This window comes from Spinacia oleracea, chromosome 4 (genome assembly GCF_020520425.1).
Source record: "Spinacia oleracea cultivar Varoflay chromosome 4, BTI_SOV_V1, whole genome shotgun sequence".
Taxonomy (NCBI): Eukaryota; Viridiplantae; Streptophyta; class Magnoliopsida; order Caryophyllales; family Amaranthaceae; genus Spinacia; species Spinacia oleracea.
The window spans coordinates 186,369,624-186,387,452 of NC_079490.1; the positions used below are offsets into that span (position 1 = coordinate 186,369,624).

The window sequence follows — 17,829 nt, forward strand, 5'->3', positions numbered from 1 at the left end:
TCGAAAATGTCGCTCCTCGTATCTCCGATTGCAGCTCTGCTAAGTGAGGCAGCGATCTAGGTTTTAGTTTTGGTTGGTGGTGTTGTCAGATTTATTTTCGTTTTAGTCAAGAATTCTATTGTTTTAGTTATATTTTAGTTGTATTTAGTTAATAAATTAAATGGTTTAGTTACGGTTATCTCGGTTATTGTTTTAGGTATATTTTTTGTTGTATTTAGTTAAGAAATAAATCGTTTTAGTTATTTATTGTTTTAGATAACTATGTTTTAGTCATGCTGTATTTCCTTTTAGTTAAAGTTTAAAAAAAATTAGTTTAGAATAATTTTATTTTAGTTAATAAATATTTTGTTGGTTTTCTGAGTTTTAGTTAAGATTTTTGTACTTTTAGTTATGATTTTCTTGGTTTTAGTTATAACTTTTGAGTTTTATTTATGTATTTTTGAGGTTCAGACAATCAATTTCAGGGCTTTATTTAAGTTACAAAATGCAAAGAAATTAGTTAAATAATTGAATTAATTAATTACGCAATAGAACCAATTAGTTAACCAATAGAGAGCCTGAAATTGAATTAGTTAAACACTTGAAATAATTAGTTAAACAATAAAATTAATTAGTTAAACAATAAAATCAATTAGTTAAGCAATAAAACCAAGTAGTTAAGCAATGGCATTAATAAGTTAAGTAATATGATTATTTAGTTACGCAATGAAACCAATTAGTTAAGCACTGAAACCAATTAGTTAGGCAACGACACTCATAGTTAAGCAACGAAATCAATAAGTATATTTGTTAACTCTGGAATTTAATTAGTTAAGAAATAAAACCAATTAGTTAAGCAATGAAACCATTTAGTTAAGCAATGAACCCATTTAGTTGGGCTTGAAATTCAATTAGTTAAGCAACAGAACCACTTAGTTGAGCAATGGAACTAATTAGTGAAGCAATGAAACCAATTAGTTAAGCAATGTAACTAATTAGTGAACCTTGAAATTCAATAAGTCAAACAATGTAACCTATTAGTTAAGCAATGAAACCAATTAGTTAAGCAAGAAATTCAATTAGTTAACCAATTGGACCAATTAGTTAAGTTTGAAATTCAATTAATTAATCAATGAAACCATTAGTTACACAATTGAATCAATTAGTTATGCAATGAAACTAATTAGTGAAGCAATGAAATCAATCAGTTAAGCACGAAACTAATTAGTTAAACATGAAATTCAATTAGTCAAGTAATGTAACATATTAGTTAAGCAATGAAACCAATTGGTTAAGCAATGGAACGATTTAGTTAAAGCAAAGAAACCAAATAGTTAAGCCTGAAATTCAATTAGTTAAGCAATCGAACCAATTAGTTAAGTTTGAAATTCAATTAGTTAATTAAGCAATAAAACCAATTAGTTAAGCAACGAAACGATTTAGTTAAAGCAATGAAACCAATTAGTTAATCCTGAAATTCAATTAGTTAAGCAATTGAACCAATTAGTTAAGCAATAAAACCAATTAGTTAAGAAATAAAACCAATTAGTTAAGCAATGAAACGATTTAGTTAAAGCAATGAAACCAATTAGTTAATCCTGAAATTCAATTAGTTAAACAATTGAACCAATTAGTTAAGTTTGAAATTCAATTAGTTAAATAATGAAACGATTTAGTTAAAGCAATAGAACCAATTGATTAAGCAATGGAACGATTTAGTTAAAGCAATGAAACCAATTACGATTTTCTGAGTTTTTAGTTAGGATTTTTCAAGTTTTAGTTATGGTTTTTGACGTTTTAGTTAGGATTTCAAAAAAAAAAAAAAAAAAAGAGTTCTAGTTACATATTTTTAGTTTTTTTAAAAAAAAGTATTAGTTAAATTTTTTTGAGCTTTAGTCAAGGTTTCAGCGGTATTAGTTTCTTTGTTTTGCGTTTTAGTTAAATTGTTTTGAGTTTTAGTTAGTTAATATTTTCGAAGTTTTATTTAAGATTTTTTGAATATAAATGTATAACTTCATCTATTAAATCAAATCTCACATATTCAGAAATCTGACATCAAAAGACATTGATAATTTGTTGCTTATAACCAAAAATAAAATGCAAAAAGATAACTAAAGCACTTTAATTTCATAACTGAATATAAAAAATTTATAACTAAAACAAAAATTTATACAAAAAAACTACAGGAGTACTTCAAATTTCTAAACTACATCTACTAGAGGCTTGTGACTCCATTCCTCCCTCCGACTTCCTTGCCGCCGCCTAATTCACCATCAGCGAATCCACCGGTGATGGGTGGCGAGACTAAATTCAACTAAATTAAAAACCACAACCACCGCAACGAATCAGAGGGAAATAAAAAACCTAAATTCAGCACAATTGGTAGATCCAAGAACACGATCTATCCAAAATACAAATTATTAAAATAACCTAAATCAAAAACCTAAATTACAAAATCATAATCCAAATTAAAATACTTATTCAGATACTTGGACGATGGAGATCACCGGTGAGTTTGACTATTCGAAGAGGGAGAAAGGTAGGCGGCAACGACGAGTATGATGGTGGTGATGGTTGTCTTCTCCGTCGAGAAAGGAAGCTTAGAACACTGAGAAGAGAGGAGAGAGATCGACGGCGTTTCGGCTGCTCCAGTTGACGGCCATGGTGTAGGTGGTTTGGAGATTCGATCTTCTTGGTGGAGGAGATTTTGAGGAGAAGCCAGAGATTAGGGTTTCAGAGAGAAGGATGAGAGAAACAAAGAATAAGTCCGTGTTTGCAGAAAATGAGAGGAGAGAGAAATTTTTTCTTTTTATATAGCGCGTGAGTCCACCCGCGCGTGGTTTGTTCACCCGGTCTTTCCTACACGCGCCGTAAGGCGGTCTTACCGAAAAGCTACTGCAAAAACTGCGTCTGCCCCCGGCAAAACCTCATCTAGCATCATCGCCTATTTCGTTCCCCCACCCGCCACCACCTCGGAGGAATCACGCGGGCGGGGCAGTGGTGGGAGTTGTGGTTGGGGGTAGCCTCTTTGTATTGGTAGGTTTGACCGTTTTGTTCGTTTTCTTGTTTAAGAAATGGCGGAGTAGAGGAACTCAAGGCCAGAATAAAGAGATTATGCTTGGTACGTCCACCGGTCTTCTAGATCTTTGAAATGTGCCCCTATCGAATATGTACAAGTTTGTAGGCTTGAACCTATCATGGTTCATGGACCAATCCGGTCCAATAACACAGGTTGAGATGGGACTAATATTCTAACAATATAGAATTCGAACTTGTGACTTCTCGACCACAAGGTGAGAATCCTAAGTAGGGATGGCAATGGGTCGGATCTAGATCGGGTCCGACAAGATCCAGACCCGCTTTTTAAGAGGTGGATCCAGATCCGACCAGATCCGCTGGGTCCAAAAAAATCAGATCCAGACCCAGATCCACTGGGTCTAATGGGTCTAGGGTCGGATCTGGGTCCTAAATGGGTCTAAGCATATTTGTTTTCTAAAAAAAATTGTCCCTCATTTTTCTTATACTACGTAATTTTCCGCCCATTTTTTGTATGTAAACGTAACTTTGCTTTAATAAAACCATGAAATATGGAATATTCGTTACTTTTGTTTAGGAAAACAATCATATTAGCCTTGTGATACAATAAGTATTTAAAGTTTCTAATATTATTATTTATATGTCACATCAAATAATTTTTAAATAGTTTAGTATCATAAGAACTGAATAAAGTTTAGCACGTAAAGATTGAATTATATTTAAATTTTAATAATTTTTTTAAAAATTATATTTATGGGTCTGTATGTCAGATCTGGACCGGATCTGGATCTTTAATTCTTGGACCCGGACCCAGACCCGCCCCATTGAACAAAGACCTAGATCCGCCCCATATCCATAGGGTCTAATTTTTTTGGACCCAGACCCTTAAAAATGGACCGGTTCCAACCGGATCTGGGTCGGATCTTGGACCCATTGCCATCCCTAATCCTAAGAAAAAATGTTATTATAAGTTTCAAACATGTGACGTCTCATTTGCTAGTCACATATTTTAAGCATTATATATGTCACAATTCATTTTGTTGTTTATTATATGTTCAAAATTATATAAAACCCATATACTTATAAAAGTTATCTGAATCATTTCTTAATAGTCTCGCATAACTAATTAGTGATTGCTTTAACGCGTTACTAATCCTTGCATGATAAAATTTATTAAAGCATAGCAAGATACGGGTAATCTAACAAATTAATTAAATTAGACTCAAAACTTATATAATAATCTAATTGATTTATTATTCTACTGTCCGGGACATCGCCCGTGGCACTAACTGGTTAGTGTATGTTGCTATCCTTTATTCCTCTATATATGTTTCTTAAGTACTTTGTATTAGGGTTGATCACACAAATCTAATACGGAGTACATGTTAATCTTGTAGTTTATAAGTTGGCTCATTTGGTGTCATTTTTTTCTTCTACTTTTTAGAAATCTGAAAATAAAAATATAGAAAGCACAAAGAATAAAAGTTTCAAATTCTTTGGTGTCAGTTTTCAAAATTAATATGACTAATATAGGTTAACAAATTTTGAGTACAAAATTCAACCCAAATCGCATGCAATATGACTTTGAAAATTATAAAAACTAATACCCGAGAATGATACCTAACAAATTAGTTAAAATAAGTTCAGATAATCTTGTAAGAATTAGATGTGGCGAAAAACAAAAATTGACCCACAACCCCAACTTGCTGACTCTAATTTTAGCTAAGGATGGATGTGGGCCGGTCCGGGCTTTGTGAACGAGCCCGCCACACTAAGCGCAACTTCAAGTTGGGCTTAGTCGTGTCAAAAATTTAACAAAAAGGCGGTCAAGGCACGGTCCAAGGCCACGTTCCCTTGTACATATGCCTTTACTTTACTTGCTTGGTTGTGTCGGACTATGCCGTGTCGTGCCTTTTCCAAAAAAAGGGTCAAAGCGCAACCCCCAACCCACAACTTCATGCTCGTGTAAGGTCGTGATTTTTTCGTTCTCTTGTTGGATTATACTTTTCTCGTACTGGGTCATACATTAATATCGTGCCTCGAACCCTCCCGACCCATAGTCATCTTTACATTTAGACAGTCGAGGGCGACGTGCCCCATATTAGAGATGTATTTAGCAAATATATCTCACCCCACAAAACAACAAAATATGGATAAGATAAGTATTAAAACAGGTGTCATTTTTCAAAGAACAGATGCCAGTTTTCAAAAACAGATGCTATTTTGGAAAAATGGATGCCATTTTTGAAAAACGGATGCAATTTTTCAAAAAATTTAATTTTTGTCCTTTAGCGTTTGTCTTAAGCCTATTTTATGATTTTGTTGACAAATATGTTTTTGTAAAAACATATCAGAGATGGATTTATACTTCCTATAGACAGTCTAATTGAACGCGCCCTAACCCCGAATTCCTTGACCCCTTAGCTCACATTTTTGGTATAACTTCGAACCTCGGTTATGCAATCACTCAAGCCTGCTCGACATGGTTTAAACCGTCCCCAATTAGGTCAAATCATCAACAAACCCCAACTCAAAACTCCCTTAACTACGGCCCACGAAAGCCCAACCCATCCCCTCCTCATTTAGGGTTTCCCACCTCCCTCCCATTAAATCCCCCTCTCCTCCCTCTCAAACCATCATCCTCCGCTTTCTCTTCACATCTCACTCTCAACAATTAGGGTTTAGGGTTTTAGGGCTTTTCAATTAATTTTCCGATTGATTTCAAATCAGTCCCTCAATTCTCTCCCAATGATGAAGAATTCCCATCAAAGATAGGAAGTGCCGTCTGACACTATAAACAGCAGAATCGAAGGTGTAGAGTATAAATCTCTGAAGCTTATCAACGCCGCCGTTGATTGTTCCTTCTTCCGCCGTTGGTCTTCCCCCTCCATCACCGGTTCCAATGTACGCCGTCTGATTGATCGGGAAGCCTCGTCTTTAGAGGACAATCAACGTTCCCGGTTCTGGTTCGTCTTCTCAAAATTTTCTCTCTCCTTCCTTTCTGTTGTGTGTGATTATGAACGGGTCTCGTGAGGGTTCTTAATTTTAAGCTCGATTTTCCATTTTTTTTTAAAAGTTTTGATTTATGATAATTTGATTTGATTTTGGAAATGTGGAAGGTCTGATGCCACGTCGTTAATAGCAAATTAGCTATGATTTCCGATGCTATGATTAGACCAAGATTAAATTTTAATTAGTGTTTCGCATTTTGATAGGAATCCGTTGGTCGTATTAGTGATTAAACGGAGCCGTTTTGTGCGATTATATTCTTAATTATTAAATTAATTAGCTTAATTTTGTTTAGCCATTGATGAAACTATAATCAAAGTTGGAATTACCGTCTGATATTGATGAACGACTCTCTTTCTGAGGCTAATTACTCTGTTTCAAAATTATTTAATTATGTTTTTATTAATTTGGATTATGAGATTTTAATCAAAGAGGTCGATGATGCTATATTTTAAGGCTTGTTTCTCAAAACATTCGCAGTGGCCGACTAAGAGCTTTCGTCTGCGCAGACTTGAGAGCTAATGCTGCTTTATCCTTCCTTGGATGTCTGAGACCTCTCATACTCACATCTTTAATCGAAAATGAATTTTTTTTGTTTAATTTCATAGAAAATCATGATTTACTCTAGATTTTTGATTTGATTGTATGATTTCAGCTAAGTATATTAGTCTTTTGTCAATTGTTGCACTTTCTTGGCCAATGATGAATTTTATTTAGACAAATTGGAATTACCGTCTGAATTAATCAATTTTGATGAGATACTGTTTCTGAGGCTTTATTTGTTTTACATCAATTGATATTGTTTTGTTTTGAATGTGGTGATGCCATTGTAATTGGGTGACTAATTATCATAATTAGTGGTTGATCATCATAGATTAATTCAATCTAAACACAATTAAAACAAATTTGGTATTTTAGGATGGAATTACAAGTTGTTAGAGTGGTCTATGATGATAAATTGAAAGGCTTGTTTCTCAAAACATTCGCAGTGGCCGCCTAAGAGCTTTCGTCTGCGCAGACTTGAGAGCTTATGCTGTTTTATCCTTCCTTGGATGTCTGAGACCTCTCTAATTAATTTTCTGGTAGTTAGAACTTTGATTTTGAGAATAGTTCTGCTGACAATTGAGAAAACATTTTGAACAATTATATGTATTGTTTCTTGAAGATGGTATCATTATCTAAAAATGACAATTTTTACATTGATCGAATTGATTCATTACAAAATTAACTGAGTATTGGAAATGGTATTGAATATTGTGTTGAAGATTATTCTCTTTGAATAACTTGTGAACTTACCTGATAGATAAAAAGCAGAGACCTATTGCCATAAAGTGAGTAGGTCTTTCGTTAACATCAGGGAAATTAGTTGTGCATTGTTATTGGGTGAACCACTTGAGTTTTCTCTATGATGGCAGGTTCAGTAAACGATGCTACATATTTTTTTTCATTTCTAAAGAATTAGATTTTACCTGATTCAAGTGTTGTGTGCAAAGATTGGAGACGATGATAAAGAGTTCTTTCATCCAGGCAAGTAGCAACCAGGAGTACAAATTACAATCAGTTGATGGAAATTATTTGTGGTTGAATTTTTACATGTTGGGAAACATTTCAATAGCTGTGATATGTTTTGTTTTGTAATCTAGGATGTAAAGTTTAGATTATTCATCTGAATAAAATCAATGTACATGCTATTGTTGTTAATTTTTTTTCCTTTTTGGGCTATTGATATGATTCACTTGAGTTTAGTACAAATTTATATTTGTAATTGAAAACAATAATTAAAAACCCTATCTTCAGAATTCCAAATCCATATTTTGATCTTATCATTATGTACTTCCTCCTTTTTGCAGTACATTAATTTTTAAATTTGGCACTATCATGTAAGATAAACATATTGATCTTTTTAAATTTAATAAAGTGTGGATTGACATTAGAATTAAGTCAGTCAACCTGGTCATGTTAGGTTCTAGGATGGAGGAAGAAGGTTGTAGTATTGAGGTGGAAGGAGTGTTTGTTTTCTGCAAGATTGGGTTGATCAATTTAGGTTTGTTAGGTGTTATCTTCACATTCAAACTTTCTTTATCCTAAAAATGCTCCCCAAATGCAATATTTGAACTTTCATAGTATGTTTACTAGTTTGAGTTTCTCCATGTCGAACAACCTTTTTGTAAATTTAGTGTCCTTTCACTTTTTTTCAGTCTTTTAAATTTCACAGGTTTTCAGGGACTTTTTTTTAGAGTTCTTTGCCCAAGTTACATGCCTCTTGACAAAAAGGAATGAGTATGTGCATGATGGATCCAACGTTTAAGGGAACCATTAATGGGACATACTTCCTCCGTTCCTAAATAGTTGCACCATTTTGACTTTTGACACTATTCACTTATCTTGCTTTGACCTCAATTTTCTACTAATAAATAAATTTAAAAATTATTATACAAAGTATTATTAGGCTTGTCTTAATATATATTTTAAATATATCAACTTTTTATAATTTTTACTAATACATAATTATAAGTATTGATGGTCAAAGTTATGCGTTGGCAAACGTAAAAGTCAAAACGATATATCTCTGTGGTTCCCAAGGCTTTGATTGTAATTAGGATGTAAGAGCTAGTCGAGCTCATCTTAGTAACTTGGGGTGTGTAAGGGTCATGTTCGGCCACCAAAGATTAGGTAGTTTAGTGTTGTACTTTGTGAAATATTTCTTTTAATGTATTATTATTGTATTAAATAATATAGAAAAATTATCTAAACTACTGTTATCCCGTTACACTCAATTTTTTTAACTTTTAAGAAGAAATCTTTGGCCTGCCCCCATCCAGAGGCCTATTACTTGAGGAGGAAGTCATTTCGGCATGCTGTGATGTGTTTCAAAACACATCACAGGGGCATTTCTGTAAATAAATTAAATTTCAAATGGTACATGTTTTAATCGTAATGGTACTCCGTTTAACGAAATCACTTGAGGCAACCTCATTCCTCGTTACACGCAATTTACTTTTCCCTTCTTGATTTGGAAACTTGTAAATAAATACTCCGTAGACGAGTTTTGTGGAAGCTTGGAAAATATCCTAAACTACCGTAATCACTTAGCATCAGGAAAATGTGTGCACCAAAATATATTGGCTATATAAGACTCCGTACTCCGTAAAAATACTTTTGCTCGAGGAGAATCCAATACTCCTTCCGTCCCGAAATATTTGACCAGTTTTTTTTATCGGGTCGTCCCTTAATACTTGACCTGTTTTAAAAAATGGAAATATTTTAACAATATTATATTATTTCTCACTCCACCCCTATTAACCCACCTACCCCCTACTCCATACAAAAAATAATTAAAAATTCAACCTCTACTCTCCCCCAACCCCACTTCTTAATCCACCTCCCACTAACTACATTAAAATAATACCCCACTATCAACTAATACCTATTAAATTAAATAAGTCAATTTAAATCGGGTCGAATATTCCGGAACGGAGGGAGTATTACATAGACAATGGGATTCAAGTCAAAATTGGAAGATCGGATATCCGAATTACCGGATCATAGAAATCACATCTTGTCCAAGCTATGTAGTACCAAAGAATCTATGAAGACATCTGAACTCAACGTTCTTTAGATCTTGTCACAAAATTCTCTTTTTAATTCGGCAATTCAGATTTCGTAAAAGGAAGACGAAACAAATACCGTGGTCAACTCATATTTCGACTTTAACGATCAAATACTCGAAAAACGTAATAAGATTCTCAAGAACAAAAATGCGTCCGAGTTATTGACGGATCTGAACCTGTTCATACCACATACACCATGAAACACTATCTCATGTGTTCGAGCAGAAAAGTGTCTTAATTATGCTGTAATTAATTTCGAGATCGAATGTCTTAACATATTTTACTCAACCGATAAACAATTTCTTCTTCGATGAATTGTACTAGTATACGGACTATATTTTACAGTTTGCTTCGTCTCTGAAATATCTTCTTCTAACCGGGGTTGAATTAAACCAGCAAATTATCGATACTTTAGCTCTACGGATTATTAAATCGGGCAAACAGACAGTTTGGATCAGTTTTAGATCTGTGTCAATTCGGTTTAGGTCACTCGTATTTCACGTTGAGTAGAGTTTAGATCGGATTTATTCGTGACACTCAGATTATGTTTTAACCCACCTTGATTTATTGTATTTTTTGTTTGTAAGGAAAAGTTAGGTATGGATAATGTAATAATATTGCAAATTAAAGATCATGATACTACCCAAAATATTGTCATACTTATTAATTTAGAAATACCGCGAAACATTCATCTTGCCACGAAGTGGGTCATATTCTCAACTTTTTTTGCAGGAGAACTAACAAAATTGAAAAACCAGGCCTAAACGGGTCAGGTCGGGCCAATCCAGGCCCAACCGGTTTAGTGTCAGGCTAGACTGAAAAGTTCAAAACCCGCCCCGGGCCCGCGGGCTTCGTGCGTGCCTAAGACTAATTTTACTAAATTTAGGGTGTTTTGTCGGGGCGGGTCGAGTTGTGCCGTGCCTTGTCGTACTTTTCCCGAAAAAATCGGCACAGGTCCGGCCCACCACACACTGTTCACTTATCTTGCTTTGACCTCAATTTTCTATTAATAAATAAATTTAAAAATTATTATACAAAGTATTATTAGGCTTGTCTTAATATATATTTTAAATATATCAACTTTTTATAATTTTTACTAATACATAATTATAAGTATTGATGGTCAAAGTTATGCGTTGGCAAACGTAAAAGTCAAAACGATATATCTCTGTGGTTCCCAAGGCTTTGATTGTAATTAGGATGTAAGAGCTAGTCGAGCTCATCTTAGTAACTTGGGGTGTGTAAGGGTCATGTTCGGCCACCAAAGATTAGGTAGTTTAGTGTTGTACTTTGTGAAATATTTCTTTTAATGTATTATTATTGTATTAAATAATATAGAAAAATTATCTAAACTACTGTTATCCCGTTACACTCAATTTTTTTAACTTTTAAGAAGAAATCTTTGGCCTGCCCCCATCCAGAGGCCTATTACTTGAGGAGGAAGTCATTTCGGCATGCTGTGATGTGTTTCAAAACACATCACAGGGGCATTTCTGTAAATAAATTAAATTTCAAATGGTACATGTTTTAATCGTAATGGTACTCCGTTTAACGAAATCACTTGAGGCAACCTCATTCCTCGTTACACGCAATTTACTTTTCCCTTCTTGATTTGGAAACTTGTAAATAAATACTCCGTAGACGAGTTTTGTGGAAGCTTGAAAAATATCCTAAACTACCGTAATCACTTAGCATCAGGAAAATGTGTGCACCAAAATATATTGGCTATATAAGACTCCGTACTCCGTAAAAATACTTTTGCTCGAGGAGAATCCAATACTCCTTCCGTCCCGAAATATTTGACCAGTTTTTTTTATCGGGTCGTCCCTTAATACTTGACCTGTTTTAAAAAATGGAAATATTTTAACAATATTATATTATTTCTCACTCCACCCCTATTAACCCACCTACCCCCTACTCCATACAAAAAATAATTAAAAATTCAACCTCTACTCTCCCCCAACCCCACTTCTTAATCCACCTCCCACTAACTACATTAAAATAATACCCCACTATCAACTAATACCTATTAAATTAAATAAGTCAATTTAAATCGGGTCGAATATTCCGGAACGGAGGGAGTATTACATAGACAATGGGATTCAAGTCAAAATTGGAAGATCGGATATCCGAATTACCGGATCATAGAAATCACATCTTGTCCAAGCTATGTAGTACCAAAGAATCTATGAAGACATCTGAACTCAACGTTCTTTAGATCTTGTCACAAAATTCTCTTTTTAATTCGGCAATTCAGATTTCGTAAAAGGAAGACGAAACAAATACCGTGGTCAACTCATATTTCGACTTTAACGATCAAATACTCGAAAAACGTAATAAGATTCTCAAGAACAAAAATGCGTCCGAGTTATTGACGGATCTGAACCTGTTCATACCACATACACCATGAAACACTATCTCATGTGTTCGAGCAGAAAAGTGTCTTAATTATGCTGTAATTAATTTCGAGATCGAATGTCTTAACATATTTTACTCAACCGATAAACAATTTCTTCTTCGATGAATTGTACTAGTATACGGACTATATTTTACAGTTTGCTTCGTCTCTGAAATATCTTCTTCTAACCGGGGTTGAATTAAACCAGCAAATTATCGATACTTTAGCTCTACGGATTATTAAATCGGGCAAACAGACAGTTTGGATCAGTTTTAGATCTGTGTCAATTCGGTTTAGGTCACTCGTATTTCACGTTGAGTAGAGTTTAGATCGGATTTATTCGTGACACTCAGATTATGTTTTAACCCACCTTGATTTATTGTATTTTTTGTTTGTAAGGAAAAGTTAGGTATGGATAATGTAATAATATTGCAAATTAAAGATCATGATACTACCCAAAATATTGTCATACTTATTAATTTAGAAATACCGCGAAACATTCATCTTGCCACGAAGTGGGTCATATTCTCAACTTTTTTTGCAGGAGAACTAACAAAATTGAAAAACCAGGCCTAAACGGGTCAGGTCGGGCCAATCCAGGCCCAACCGGTTTAGTGTCAGGCTAGACTGAAAAGTTCAAAACCCGCCCCGGGCCCGCGGGCTTCGTGCGTGCCTAAGACTAATTTTACTAAATTTAGGGTGTTTTGTCGGGGCGGGTCGAGTTGTGCCGTGCCTTGTCGTACTTTTCCCGAAAAAATCGGCACAGGTCCGGCCCACCACACACTGTTTTCTTCCCCGTGTTGGAGCGGATTTTTTTTTCGTGCCGAAAGCCCGACCCACAACCATCTCTAGATAACACCCCAGTGTTAGATTGACATCTACCACAATGTTCTTTTGAAGCAATTGAATTTGACAAACTTACATGTGAATATTGCACATTTTATCATTTATCAATAGAGTGCCAAAACTTAATTCAATTTTTTATTTATTTTTTATAATGAAAAATGGAATGCGTCTTCAGTATTCACTTGCACTGACAAGTGAAAACAAGCCCTACTTAGCCCTTTCCGCCACTCCTCTTCTGCATTTCCGCTGTTCCTCCGCCTTAGTCACCACCGTCGACAGCCTTCAACACTTTCAGGTACATTCTCTATTTAACCCCTCCTCATTCTTTCCGATTCATTTTCATTACTCTGGTTATTTCAACATGAACTATATTTACTCTTTGTAGGTTAACTTCATCTTAATTTATTGGTTTCAAATTGGATTGAATTAGTCGATTTATCTTTTTGATTGTTGAAATTTAGTATGTTTTATGAGGAAGAATGAAGGTAAAGGCCGTTTATCGGGGAGGAGGAGTGGGGTTTAGATGAGAACGATTGCTTGAACTACTTTTATGATGGAAAATCTTAAATAATCAGAGTAATGCAATTAATTCAATTTAACACTAAAATCGCATGATTTCAGACCTAAATATAATTACGATAAGCTGAAATTGGGAATTACTCGGAATTAGGATCAATATTTTTGCTTGGTTTTAGTCTGCAATCAGTAATTTGTCAGTGTCAACTGTTAATAGGTTTCTGGCCTTATCGTAGGTGAATGGAGAGTGGGTGTCATTAGTGACTTGTTTTTGAAGTACATGTGTTTAGAATTAGTGATTATAAACTGTATCATTGATTGCTGTTTGTTTTCTACGAAAGTGAAGGTGGAAGTAGAATTGGCTACTGATGGCATATTATCAACGTGGGAGAAATATACTACGCCGGGTTGTACAAGATGCTAACAGCAAGAGATTGGACAGCTATCTTCATCCGTTGTTTTTCACCGGGCAAGGAATCCGATTTAGAAAATTGGAAGTTATTCTTACAACGGTTTGTCAAGAACCCTAAATGAGTTATGTTTGTTTATGTTATGGTTAGCAGCAAGCCATCAATGGTTGATGTTTGCTTTTATGATTGACTTTATGCAGAACGTGGATAAGCTTGGTAAAGCTGGTGAAACGGTTAAGGTTGCTCCTGGTTACTTCCGCAATTACCTTATGCCTAAGCTACTTGCTGTTCCTAACATTGATAAGTTTGCCTATCTCGTTAAGGAGCAGAGGAAGGTAGTTTACGAACTTTGTTCTATTTGTTGTTTGTTTGTTATTTGCACTAATAGTTGTGCTTTGCTAAAATGTATTCCGTGAAAACAATCCCAACTATTCAGAGTATAATTTTCAGATTTTTTGTTGTTGTAATAATCAGATCTACCAACCTATAGAGGAGGAGGAAGTTAAGGTAGTGAAAGAAAGTAAGGAAGATTTGATGAAAGAGTACATCGCTGCAGCAAAACGGCTGGATAATGGAACAGTGGTTAGTGTTTTGTATCTTAATTTTTGTTGCGTAGCTGCAGTGGAAAAATTCACTATGTCGTGTCTTGCAGAGTTTGAGTGATGTGATTCTATTTTTGTCGGTAAACTATTTTTTAATCACAAAATAACCTGAAGAAAATGCATACATGAAACAAAGACAGTGAATTTGTGTTCATAGTCTACTTTGACAAAAACAATGATGAATACTATATATAATCTTGTTGGAAGGAGCTCGTGGTCTATAGCACCTGACTTCAATTTTCCCTTCAGTACCTTAAGACAGATTAGTATTCACATGAACCATAGCCTAAAGAAAGAAATAAAAGTGCTCTTATTTCTATGAAAACAGATTAGGAAACAAGATCTTTAGCTTAACCTTAACTACACCAACTCTGAAGATCACATTTGTGTCTATCAGCATGTAAGGTGTGCTTAAACTTCAGAAGCCAGAAGGCACAGAACTACTAGAACTTTGACCTAAACTCAAGTACCTCAACAGGTTGATCAAACTATATCATGTTGCACTACAAGGAAGGAAAGTATCCATTGATATTTTCAGTTAGTATTTAGGTTACCAAGAGAGGAACATGTTACATGTATACCTCGATTTGGAAAGAATGTTCTGGTAAAAATGTGTTCATGGCATAGGTTATTGTGAGAGTAGTATGAGACCTAGCCGTATATTGTCTGAAGCAGAATTACCAGGTTTAATGGGCTTGCAATCAACTCCTTGTCTGTAAACATAGTTGATGTTGGCCTGCATGCATTAGTGGCCTCTTGTTTTGGCACACACTTCCTTTTGGTTGGATCAGGTAGGGCTGTAGAGGCTTAGGGCTTGGGCAGTAGACCTGGGCAGCACGATATGCCCACAATTATTCTTGGACCCCCAACAGGCTTAAGACAGGGAATTGGGAAATCACCGAGTTTAGATCATACGTACTGGTTGGACAACCAGATCAGCCTACATTCTCCAGGCACCAACCATTGAAAATGTACAACTAAATTAGCCTACAAATTTAGTAGTTAATGCGGAACATCATAGGACAAGAGAAAACACCAAAACCTGACTGCATCAATAGAAGAAGTGAAGTGTGCCCTCGAAGTGAGGAAACTCAGCTCTCTCTGGGTAATGCGGCAATGAGGCAATGCAGCTATGAGAAAATTTAGTACGTATGAAACTAATCTCAGCTACTCCATCTCCTTCATACCATTGCATTTGGAAATTACCTCTTGAACCGCTTTCCTATAGATGGCTGACATTTTGGTCTGTTTTCCTTCAATCATATGAAGATTCCTTGATTTTTCCATGTATGATATAATGCTGCAGCCAATGTTCCTTGAGGAGTACCATTATAGAAGTCCTCCCCTTGTATCAGCTTACTGTCTATGTACACTCTTGCCAGTCTGTTGGGTGTTCAGAGTCTTCAGACTATTTACCAAATATTAGTGATTACAATTTTTCTCACCTTTTTTCTCTTTTAATATTCTCATTATTGGCTATTTCAGTGACCCTGAAACTGATCAGGGTTGGTAACCCTTCCCATCAGGACATTACCCTAAGTTGAGTTCAGTGTTTGGTCAGGTGGGGAGGGGGGGTGGTTAGATGGAGTTTCTGAAGGAATAAGGATCATGTTTCCTTGACTATGTTCAGTAGTTTAATTGCCAAATCTGCCCCTTCCCCAACGCACAAACACAAGAGGGTGGTGAAGAGTTTCAAGTGTCGAGAGTGTGCTCTATGCAGACTTCTGTTCCTTTCAACTTTTACTCTGGTTTTCCTTATTGCTATGATATACATGGTTGTAAATACTTAAAACCAGAAGTGCTATGCAAGTATTCTTATAGAAGTGTTATCCCTCCCCTTGGAGTACCTTTTTCCTTGCCATTTCGGTGATGTAAATCTGTGGCCTACTGAGTCAAGTTTGACAGAGAAGGTGAGGATCGGGGATGAATACAGGGTAGGATAAGGCTGTAGACGAGGCGATGAGCTACACATCATTTAATATACACTCATACATAATACTTCACTTCTAAATAAAATTTGGATCAAATTTGATTGGCTAAGTAAGTAAGCAAAGGTGATTATTGTTCATCATCCTGCACTGAAAGGTTTGTCCATTATGGTCATTCTTCTTGACCAGAAGTAGTGGAAGCACCGATGAAAGAAAGAGGGAGGTAGAGGCCCTTGCATGGGAGAAAGTGTGTAGAGACTTTTCCCGAGGACTAGGGCTTGACTAACGTCCGTCACCTGCACCTACCCATTTCACTTCACCTGAAGAAAATTGCATAGATGGAAGAAAAACACAGAATTTCTGAATTTGTCTTCGTATACTGCTACACGGCTACACCTTACTGTTTAATATTTTCATTTTTCTAGTCATCATATATGTAACAAATTTATCGTTTGTGAAGGTTTGGGCATCAAACTAATTGTGATTATTTTGGCTTCTGATAATTCTTTTGGTAGGTTTTAAGAAGATACTTTAAGGTTGACAATGAACTGCGTGAACCTGTGACAAAAGATGAGATAATTGCAGAGGTATGATTCTGCTCTTGCCCCCCCTCCCAAATTTAAAATATGGCAAACTATAGTTGATTGATTACCTTGTTGAGCTGTTGCTTCAGTTATATTCTGATGCGGTTCTACTGTTATTGTCTGAATCTGTTACTGTCTTCCATTTACACATTAGGAGATGATTTATCAAAGTTGAAATAACACAATTTTTTCAGGTGGCTAGACAACTTTCTGTACAAGTTGAACCTGAAAACCTCCATATGCCAAATCCTCTGTCGTCTTTGGGGGAGCATGAGATACCACTTCGCTTGCCAAAGACCATCCCAATGCCTCAAGGAAAGGTTATGTGGACTCTCAAAGTTAAAGTTAGAAGAAAGTGATCTGACCTGATCTGATCTGATTTTCCTGTCTTAGCTTAGATCCAATTCAGACAATTATACATGTTTGAAGATAGTATGGTAATTTCTTTAGGTAACCTCTGCCATCTAAGAATTAGTAGTTTGATTAGATATTTCTTCCATTTGAACCTACTTCTTTTTTAGTATATGGCCTTAGAGTTGTATTCAACAAATCACAAATCACCAATAATTGTTCTGTCAGTGATCTGATCTGATTTTTCTGTCTTAGCTTAGATCCAATTGAGGCGATTATACGCTATTTTCTATACTATCCTCGGATTTTCATCTCTCATTGCAACTTCTGCTATCCTCGGATTTTCATCTCTCATTGCAACTTCTGCCATCTAAGAAGTCGGATTTCGAATAGATATTCAACAAATCACCAATAATTGTTCTGCCATGGATTCATGGTATAAACTCAATGTCTATTCTGAATTTCTGAGAAATTTATTGCACTTATAGTCGTGAATTGTTTGTGCTAATGCGCAATATTATTTATAAAGACACATCAAAGTAAAACAGAATCATTATTT

At 35.3% G+C, this 17,829-nt stretch overlaps 1 protein-coding gene and 6 non-coding genes across 8 annotated transcripts; all 7 read left to right on the forward strand.

The window, feature by feature from the left end:
* Positions 1–5,758: 5,758 nt before the first annotated feature.
* Positions 5,759–5,829, forward strand: LOC130460540 (small nucleolar RNA U49). The gene has a single exon (XR_008920396.1). It is a non-coding gene; the product is annotated as a small nucleolar RNA U49 (small nucleolar RNA).
* Positions 5,830–6,133: 304 nt separating this feature from the next.
* Positions 6,134–6,284, forward strand: LOC130460538 (small nucleolar RNA snoR2/U65). The gene has a single exon (XR_008920394.1). It is a non-coding gene; the product is annotated as a small nucleolar RNA snoR2/U65 (small nucleolar RNA).
* Positions 6,285–6,457: 173 nt separating this feature from the next.
* Positions 6,458–6,579, forward strand: LOC130460463 (small nucleolar RNA SNORD14). The gene has a single exon (XR_008920328.1). It is a non-coding gene; the product is annotated as a small nucleolar RNA SNORD14 (small nucleolar RNA).
* A 138-nt stretch (positions 6,580–6,717) lies between these two features.
* LOC130460518 (small nucleolar RNA snoR77Y) lies at positions 6,718–6,803 on the forward strand. Its single transcript, XR_008920375.1, has one exon. It is a non-coding gene; the product is annotated as a small nucleolar RNA snoR77Y (small nucleolar RNA).
* Positions 6,804–6,966: 163 nt separating this feature from the next.
* LOC130460430 (small nucleolar RNA SNORD14) lies at positions 6,967–7,088 on the forward strand. Its single transcript, XR_008920300.1, has one exon. It is a non-coding gene; the product is annotated as a small nucleolar RNA SNORD14 (small nucleolar RNA).
* A 240-nt stretch (positions 7,089–7,328) lies between these two features.
* Positions 7,329–7,462, forward strand: LOC130460528 (small nucleolar RNA snoR74). Its single transcript, XR_008920384.1, has one exon. It is a non-coding gene; the product is annotated as a small nucleolar RNA snoR74 (small nucleolar RNA).
* Positions 7,463–13,016: 5,554 nt separating this feature from the next.
* Positions 13,017–17,497, forward strand: LOC110801765 (uncharacterized). 2 transcript variants are annotated; one of them, XM_022007179.2, is made up of 6 exons: positions 13,017–13,174; positions 13,742–13,907; positions 14,006–14,140; positions 14,280–14,387; positions 16,851–16,922; positions 17,114–17,497. In XM_022007179.2, the coding sequence occupies exons 2-6, from the start codon at positions 13,764–13,766 to the stop codon at positions 17,276–17,278; spliced, it is 624 nt and encodes a 207-aa protein (XP_021862871.2). In that variant the 5' UTR covers positions 13,017–13,174; positions 13,742–13,763; the 3' UTR covers positions 17,279–17,497. The 2 variants fall into 2 exon arrangements, with proteins under 2 accessions (XP_021862871.2, XP_021862872.2); XM_022007180.2 differs by having other exon boundaries at positions 13,027–13,174; positions 13,737–13,907.
* Positions 17,498–17,829: the final 332 nt, after the last annotated feature.